The sequence below is a fragment of the Branchiostoma floridae genome, chromosome 12 (genome assembly GCF_000003815.2).
Source record: "Branchiostoma floridae strain S238N-H82 chromosome 12, Bfl_VNyyK, whole genome shotgun sequence".
In the NCBI taxonomy this organism is placed as follows: domain Eukaryota; kingdom Metazoa; phylum Chordata; class Leptocardii; order Amphioxiformes; family Branchiostomatidae; genus Branchiostoma; species Branchiostoma floridae.
In genome coordinates, this window is record NC_049990.1 from 2744720 (window position 1) to 2754462 (window position 9743).

Genomic DNA, 9743 nt, shown 5'->3' on the forward strand with positions numbered 1-9743 from the left:
ACTAGGCGACGCCGTCGCCAGTATTTATTGCTTTGCTTGTCTTGTGTGATGTCTCATCTCATGATTTGTAGCACAATAGAAACAGCATACAAACGCAAATGCCCAGTCTTTGAATTAAAGAACGTCAAGTTCAACTCTCAATTCCACTGGCTTTTCTCTCGTGTGATGCAGCACTGCTGACGATTTTCAGCAGAATAAACACTTGTTTCTCCTTGACTAGCTTTCTTCACAGCTTTTTATCGTCCATCGCTGCGGAAAATTGCTAGATGTTCATGCCGCTGTTAGCTTCAAGCTGTGTAATGTAATTACGTAGCTTCCATGACTCGGGTTCCACGATAAAAAAAATGCGTACTACTTCCTCCTTTTTTTCTCTAGCCTACAAATCGCAGTTTACTATGCCGTATTGTTTCGGAAATAGGCAGTTTATTCTGTGCAGCCGAATGGAATCAGCACACAAACATGAGCGCCTATAGCTAGACTTACAATTAAAACTTAAAAATAAGTCTGTCTCTACAGGAGACGGAGCTCTGGACGCTACTGAGGCGTACCACGTGAACAATCTCTACACTATCATCAGCGGCAACAACGTCGACAGCACGATCCTGGACGCAAACGGAGATGGAGTGCTGTCCAAGGCCGAAGTGCTGAACATGGAGTACAACGAGGTGGTGCATATCCTGGACACGAACGGTAAGACCAGATGCACATTTCCATTCTTCTTGTAAGGTGAACCTTGTCGGATTTTCACAATGCCCAGAGAGATTGAGAGGAGAGGGGGGGGGGGGGTCGGAAAGAAATAAGAGAGAGAGAGAGGAGAGAGAGAGAGAGATGAAGATGGGAAAGATGGGAGAGAAAGAGAGAGGGAGAGAAAGATGGGAGAGACGGAGAGAAAGATGGGAGAGAGGGAGAGAAAGATGGGAGAGAACGAGATGGGGAGAGAGGGAGCGGGAAGGCGAGGACAGAGAGAATAACACTTTTTACACGACTAAGGTCAAAGTACCAAGTCCAATATGAGCCGTCGAGCCTGTTTTACAAACGGAGCAAATAACTTTCTTAACTTTCGTCATTTTTTTTCCTCGTGCAGGCGACCATATCCTCAGCTCTGCTGAGCTCATGGTGCTTCTCGGCGACAAGACCGCCGACTGGATTGTTGGTCAGGACCACAACGGCGACGGGCAGGTTACCGTGGGGGAGTCCCACTACAACCACATGAACATGGGTGTGATCTTCGACATGCTCGATGCGGACGGTACGTTTCCTTACTTTTAAGCTTTTAGATGTGACGCACTTGATGTGTTCGCCAAGCCCGGGTACAATCCAGATAGTAGTTCACTCCAACGTTTATTATACACTATCAACAGTCGCTTCTCTGCTATTCCGTCTGGGGACCTTGACATCTCTAACGTCTGGAATCGGCCAAATTTTGGACGAGGGCGCTGATTGGTCCCTACACATCAGCGACTAAGGAATGGGTTCAAGCGCTCGCTCGAACAGGCGTTCCAAAACCCGAAACATTCAACACGCACGAGGAAGACTATGGGAGTCAAACACACACCACTACCAGCGGACTAGCCCCCTGCTGTTGTGGCTTGCGCAAATGCGTAGCCCAAGGGCTACAAAAAATGGAGGTGGGCGCCACCCCTAAGTATATGTTACAGATGTACGGGCAATTTTAACTGAGAAGGGGCTGCACGAGCAATCTCCATGGAGGAGCTCTACAGAGCTGACCTCCATGGAGGTTGCTCGTTCAGCCCTCCAGCTCCACCGTGCGAGCTCTATGCGCTATGAATACAAACACTTGGTTCTCGTCACCTTCATGGAATTTTTAGTACGACATGGAGGAGGTTCTCTAGTAGAGGACAAACAACGTTAACCGGACTGAACTAGCAGCTGTACGCAAAACATGGTACACGGGCTATGAATGTTTTTTGATTCACGTCACCCAAAACAAATTGGTCTTAGCGCTCTATACAGTAACAGAGGGCTGTTTGAGTAGCGCTCTACGGGTTATGACTGTAAACACTTGGTTCACGAACTCCTCGACGAATCTCTTAGGGCTCCATTCGGAGATACTGTAAACTACCTACACACGGAGCCGATAGCTGATCGAGCAGCTCCACGGGCTATATGAATGTTAACACTTGGTTCACGTCACAATCGACAAATCGGTGTTTAGGGCTCCATACATAGATACTGTAAACAACAAACACACGGAGCCGAAAGCTGTTTGAGCAGCTCCACGGGCTATATGAATGTAAACACTTGGTTCACGTCACCATCAACAAATCGGTGTTTAGGGCTCTATACAGGGATACTGTAAACAACAAACACACGGAGCCGATAACAGATCGAGCAACTCCACGGGCTATATGAATGTAAACACTTGGTTCACGTCACAATCAACAAATCGGTGTTTAGGGCTCTATACAGAGATATTGTAAACAACAAACACACGGAGCCGAAAGCTGTTTGAGCAGCTCCACGGGCTATATGAATGTAAACACTTGTTTCACGTCACCATCAACAAATCGGTGTTTAGGGCTCCATACAGAGATACTGTACACACGGAGCCGATAGCTGTTTGAGCAGCTCCACGGGCTATATGAATGTAAACAGTTGGTTCACGTCACAATCAACAAATTGGTGTTTAGGGCTCCATACAGAGATATTGTAAACAACACACACGGAGCCGAAAGCTGTTTGAGCAGCTCCACGGGCTATATGAATGTAAACACTTGGTTCACGTCACCATCAACAAATCGGTGTTTAGGGCTCTATACAGGGATACTGTAAACAACATACACACGGAGCCGATAACTGATCGAGCAACTCCACGGGCTATATGAATGTAAACACTTGGTTCACGTCACAATCAACAAATCGGTGTTTAGGGCTCCATACAGAGATATTGTAAACAACAAACACACGGAGCCGAAAGCTGTTTGAGCAGCTCCACGGGCTATATGAATATAAACACCTTGTTCACGTCACCATCAACAAATCGGTGTTTAGGGCTCTTTACAGGGATATTGTAAACAACAAACACACAGAGCCGATAGCTGTATGAGCAGCTCTACGGGCTATATGAATGTAAACACTTGGTTCACGTCACCATCAACAAATCGGTGTTTAGGGCTCTTTACAGGGAAATTGTAAACAACAAACACACAGAGCCGATAGCTGTTTGAGCAGCTCTACGGGCTATATATGTAAACATCTGGTTCACGTGAATTACCCAAGAAAGTGAATATTTTTTTCTTCAAGCGGATTTTTGGTCACAGAATAGTGAGTTGGGAAAAGTACTAGTAGTCGGAATTTATCGGTTCGCTCCCTTCACGTGGTGACCCAACCTCTGCTGAGAGAATACTGATACTTGTTTGCCATTGTAAAGAATGCAGAAACTTCGCACCTTTATGCTAATTCTGTTTTGGTTTACTTCAGGCTCAGCCCTGTAACAAGTTTGTAGACATCTTTGGCAAATTATCCTTCTTTGCTGGCTTATTCCTTCCCCAGCTTATGTTACTTTTTTAATGCCACCGGAGAAATCTGCTCGGAGATTAACATTTTGGTTCAATACGAAAAAAAACAACACATATGGCTTCATAAAGATATATTTTGACCTGTTATGAGGAGATCTCTAAAGAAGGGGTGCCTGCTTTTATAAGAATATAACGGCTTTCGTAAAATGTACGAATTTATAGTTATTTTATACGATTCATTACCAAAAAACACACGGATTTGAATTCAAATGAGCTTTGCGAAATGCACACTAAATTTGCGACTAGTAGAGCTCTTATGAATTCCGTAAAAACAAGGACGTTCTATCAGACATTGGTAAAAACAACCCATTAATTGAATGAAGCGGTTTGTTGGCTCTCGCCAGGAAAGCCCGAAGTTCGCACCTCCGTGCTAATCCGAAATCGCCCTTACCACAGCAGGACACTGACGCCGGAAGCAGCTGGCTTATCGTCGTATAACTTTCCAAGCAGATGTTGGTCGAGTAAAATTTCCCCGCTGGTCCTACCGGCATATGAGATGTTCACAATGTTGAAGACTCTACTAACCTGTACATGCTAGATTGGAGAGTGGGTCATGTAGTCTGGTAGAGCAAAAATGATATAAGGTCCTTGGGAAGAGTACTATAATGTCAAAGAACAGTTTTCGCAAACTATCTTTGACTACTAGTATTGAATCAATATTAATCTCAAAGGTTTTAATATTGAACACAAGTTTGTAAGCTCTTCACAATTCAGGCAAAGGACACCTTTTGTGATCACTACACTCCTTCGTCTGAGTTTGGTACTTATTAAGTCTATTAACCTTAGGCCTGATCTGATTGGCGATCAAAGAAACACACATATCTGACTTAATTCATATGAGTTTTACGGAATCCATACGAACCTTTAGAGCTCGTATGAATTCCGCAAATATGTCCTGAATACACCCCTGTAACGACAGACATGGTACATCATGTATGCTTCACCTTCAAGAAATCATATTTCTCAAACCACCCCCTTCCCACCACACTCACAAACACGACTGTAACAATGATTTTTCTCTTTCATGGCAAATCAAAATAACCCTTTCATTAAATGAAGCAATCGGTGAATTGTTTTTCGCTTTCGCAAGGAAAGCTGGAAGTTCGCACCCCGTGCTAATCCGACGGACATCGGCTTTACCACGCCGAAAACAGCTTCCTGACTAGAGAGGCCTATAACTTTCCAAGCAGAGGTTGGTGCAGAAAAGTGTGATCCATTACTCCAATGTCACTTTCTCCATTGGTCCTACCGGCACATGTGAAGGTCAAGATGTTCTCTACAAACCTGTACATGCTGGCTTGGTCATATAGTCAGTTTAAGTGATAAAGTCAAAGTACAAGCCTTAGGTTTTAATATCCAACACTAATGGTGGGTACAAGCAAGGAGGTGAGAAAACTTTCTTAGTACGAGGTTTGCAACATTGGTGGGTACTGTTATAAACCATCATTACTACATACCAATTATCAAGTACAATTATATAATCTATATCATTATTCTATTGGAGAACTTTGCACGCTAATATGACGTTTCTCCCATTCAAGCACGTATCCCGCTCCACTTAGAATGTACCCGCAGTCGCCTTCGGTGCACTGTCTTCGAACGGGACTGTATTTTATGGGGGGGGGGGGGATCTTGGTTCGCGATTTTAAACACTACATAAGTTCTCTTAGACATTACATAAGTTCGAGTAAGGACGTTCGAGGAAGGGGGTTTGCCGAGGAAGGGTGTTCGCTTAGGAAGGGAGTTTGCCGAGGAAGGGAGTTTCGCCTTACACAGCAAACTGGCACAAGACAACCTAGCGAACGTTGAAAATCGTAACCCCCTTCCCCCCACCCCAATAATAACCAGACCTGTTCGAAGACTGCAACTGAGGATATACTAGTACCCGCAGGGGGTTTATACATATATCATTATCTGTATTTTTTTATGTTACGACATAACCTTTGCTTTATCAATTTTTCTAGAGTGACTGATAACAAAGGCATAAAGCACTGTACATGTACAACTGATGAAAAATACATTAGATACCTACAGCACCCACTGATCTCTATCCATATAAACATTGCACACGGTAGGCCAAGTTTAGATTTACAGCTCGATGGTTCTAAAGAAAAATGTTATGTTACTGCCAGTTACTGACCAACCTATCTTTGATGTTCATGATCCTAAGAATCAACACTTGTACATGTATGGAAAGGTTATTTGCAACAAATTACTTCATACAGAGGTTTCGAGAAGCTCGTTGTTCTGTCAAGCAGAGGTTGGTGGGAAAATCGCGACCTTTTCCTTTCATAATTTTTTTCGACCTTCAAAAAAAATATGAATCAAAGGAAATGGTCACGATTTTCCCCACGGACCTCTGTTTGGGGACTACGTCATAGGCCAGAAAGCCAGCTGCTTCTGGCGTCAGTGTTCTGGTGTGGCAAGGGCGCGCTTTGAGACGATTTCGGATTAGCACGGAGGTGCGAACTTTCAGCTTTCCTTGCGAGAGCCGACATATAAACAATGCACCGCTTGCTTCATTCAATAAGCGGGTTGTTTTTTGTTCTTTCAACCTTTGTATCAAACCAAGGATTTTTTAAGCTCCTTGATCAAACCATACAAAAAATTAACAATTATTACTAGTGTTTGTGTGCATTGCGCGCGCGCGCGTGTGTCGGGGAGGGGGGGGGGGGGCGTTCTGTTGCCCACTTTGCAAAAACAACAAGTGGTTGCATAAAAGAAATATTTAGACCTGTTGCAAACCTCGTTCCAAGGAAGTTTTAACTCATTGCCCGTATCCGACAAGGATGGGTGGATTTGTTTTGGGTGACATGAACCAAGTGTTACATTCATATAGCCCATGAAGCTGCTCGATCAGCTATCGGCTCCGTGTGTTTGTTGTTTACAGTATCTCTGTATGGAGCCCTAAACACCGATTTGTTGATGGTGACGTGAACCAAGTGTTAACATTCATATAGCCCGTGGAGCTGCTCAAACAGCTTTCGGCTCCGTGTGTTTGTTGTTTACAATATCTCTGTATGGAGCCCTAAACACCGATTTGTTGATGGTGACGTGAACCAAGTGTTTACATTTATATAGCCCGTGGAGCTGCTCAAACAGCTTTCGGCTCCGTATGTTTGTTGTTTACAGTATCTCTGTAAAGCCCGTGGAGCGCTGCTTGGACAGACCTCTGACCGATTTGTTTTGGGTGACGTGAACGAAATGTTTACATTCAAAGCCCGTAGAGGACTGCTTGGACAGACCTCTAACCGATTTGTTTTGGGTGACGTGAAACAAATGTTTACATTCAAAGCCCGTAGAGGGCTGCTTGGACAGACCTCTGACCGATTTGTTTTGGGTGACGTGAACCAAATGTTTACATTCATAGCAAATGGAGCTGCTCAAACAGCTATCGGATCTGTGTGTTTGTTGTTTACAATATCCCTGTAAAGAGCCCTAAACACCGATTTGTTGATGGTGACGTGAACCAAGTGTTTACATTCATATAGCCCGTGGAGCTGCTCAAACAGCTTTCGGCTCCGTGTGTTTGTTGTTTACAGTATCCCTGTATAGAGCCCTAAACACCGATTTGTTGATGGTGACGTGAACCAAGTGTTTACATTCATATAGCCCGTGGAGCTGCTCAAACAGCTTTCGGCTCCGTGTGTTTGTTGTTTACAATATCTCTGTATGGAGCCCTAAACACCGATTTGTTGATGGTGACGTGAACCAAGTGTTTACATTCATATAGCCCGTGGAGCTGCTCAAACAGCTTTCGGCTCTGTGTGTTTGTTGTTTACAGTATCTCTGTATGGAGCCCTAAACACCGATTTGTTGATGGTGACGTGACCCAAGTGTTTACATTCATATAGCCCGTGGAGTTGCTCGATCAGTTATCGGCTCCGTGTGTTTGTTGTTTACAGTATCTCTGTATGGAGCCCTAAACACCGATTTGTTGATGGTGACGTGAACCAATTGTTTACATTTATATAGCCCGTGGAGCTGCTCAAACAGCTTTCGGCCTAGTGTGTTTGTTGTTTACAGTATCTCTGTATGGAGCCCTAAACACCGATTTGTTGATGGTGACGTGAAACAAGTGTTTACATTCATATAGCCCGTGGAGTTGCTCGATCAGTTATCGGCTCAGTGTGTTTGTTGTTTACAGTATCCCTGTATAGAGCCCTAAACACCGATTTGTTGATGGTGACGTGAACCAAGTGTTTACATTCATATAGCCCGTGGAGTTGCTCGATCAGTTATTGGCTCCGTGTGTTTGTTGTTTACAGTATCTCTGTATGCAGCCCTAAACACCGATTTGTTGATGGTGACGTGAACCAAGTGTTTACATTTATATAGCCCGTGGAGCTGCACAAACAGCTTTCGGCTCCGTGTGTTTGTTGTTTACAGTATCTCTGTATGGAGCCCTAAACACCGATTTGTTGATGGTGACGTGAAACAAGTGTTTACATTCATATAGCCAGTGGAGCTGCTCAAACAGCTATCGCCTCCGTGTGTTTGTTGTTTACAGTATCTCTGAATGGAGCCCTATCTCTGAATGGAGCCCTAACGACCGATTTGTTTTGGGTTTCGTTAACCAAGTGTTTACAGTCTTAACCCGTAGAGCGCTACTCAAACAGCCCTCTGTTACTGTATAGAGCGCTAAGACCAATTTGTTTTGGGTGACGTGAATCAAAAAACATTCATAGCCCGTGTACCATGTTTTGCGTACAGCTGCTAGTTCAGTCCGAGAGAACCTCCTCCATGTCGTACTAAAAATTCCATGAAGGTGACGAGAACCAAGTGTTTGTATTCATAGCGCATAGAGCTCGCACGGTGGAACTGGAGGGCTGAACGAGCAACCTCCATGGAGGTCAGCTCTGTAGAGCTCCTCCATGGAGGTTGCTCGTGCAGCCCCTATTGTTTTAACTTCCCTTTGTTGTTGAACCGTTGACAGGTAGCACGTACCTAGAGGGTGACGAGACTCTGGGAGTGTACACCGTGTGGGACCAGATCCTCCTACTGAACGCCGGAAACACCGACCCCATCACTGGCTAAGGTAACACCGACCCCATCACTGGCTAAGGTAACACCGACCCCATCACTGGCTAAGGTAGCACCGACCCCATCACTGGCTAAGGTAGCACCGACCCCATCACTGGCTAAGGTAGCACCGACCCCATCACTGGCTAAGGTAACACCGACCCCATCACTGGCTAAGGTAGCTGTTTAAAAATGCAGAAATGTTCGCAGTGGTTTTATGTTCGCTGTTTTTGCCTTGCAAATTTACCGCGAGTACGAGACTACAGTGCACGGTGCTACCGCAAACTTAAAACCACAACGAATAGTACTTTATGTCCGATAGTGGAAAAAAAAGACCGTGAACTGCCGGCATCGTCACACTTTTCTAAATTGGGAACCTGGTAGCCTTATATAGGTAGCGTGTATGCATGCGAATCAAGATGCTTGATTTCTAATCCGCGTGGGAACGTGTATTATGTAATACCCATTCAACATTTGATTTCTCTTTTCTCCATCATACGAGAGGCTCGAGGTTAAGGTTTTGTAAGAAATGAGAGTTGATTTCGGGTATGTATTTTTGGTAAGCTCTGAGTTTCTTAACATCTTCTGCCCATTTTCCTACAGCCAAACAGTGTGGGGACTCCACTGCAGATGCCATCAGTGCCATGCCGTCAAAGGAAACATGACTGCGGAAATAACATACAATCTGCACTAACCGATCGCGAATAAAGATCTTCAATAATGCAATCTCTATGCCTGCGTTTCTTTGTTCGGTATTGTATAAGATCTAAGATATATATACAAGTAAGATATATACAAATAGGAAAACTTGTCCTTCACCTGTTAGCTAAAGCTAAGGGCACAACCCCCGTACGTGCAAGTTGTCCGTACATTTTTTGGGAGGCCACGTCCGCCACGTATTTCTGAAAACGTTCAGGCTGTACTGGGACGTATGGGGTGTTGGTAGGGTGGGGGTTGGCGAATCTGCAGCCCGATGGCACACAAAGTTTTGCCTGCACGTAAAGTTCTACGGCGTGTCTGCGTGTTCCAAAATCTGTTGGATTCCCCAAGAGTTCGTACGGAGGCGGTACTTCAGTTCAGAAAAAATAACATTTTTCTTCGACAGCTCCCTTCGACGGCCAGTTACTTCTAAGAAAACTGTGCAAATTGTCCAGTTCTCACCTAATAATCAAAAATAATTTT

General features: G+C 44.5%; 1 protein-coding gene across 1 annotated transcript in view; it reads left to right on the forward strand.

Annotated features, from left to right (window-relative positions):
* LOC118427374 overlaps window positions 1–9287 on the forward strand; it is a gene marked incomplete in the record, with an annotated part of 11970 nt that extends 2683 nt beyond the window's left edge. Inside the window, 4 exon segments of the mRNA XM_035837138.1 lie at window positions 517–690; window positions 1085–1249; window positions 8476–8577; window positions 9165–9287. Of these exon segments, the coding sequence (XP_035693031.1) occupies window positions 517–690; window positions 1085–1249; window positions 8476–8576 (440 nt within the window).
* Between the last annotated feature and the right edge of the window lie 456 nt (window positions 9288–9743).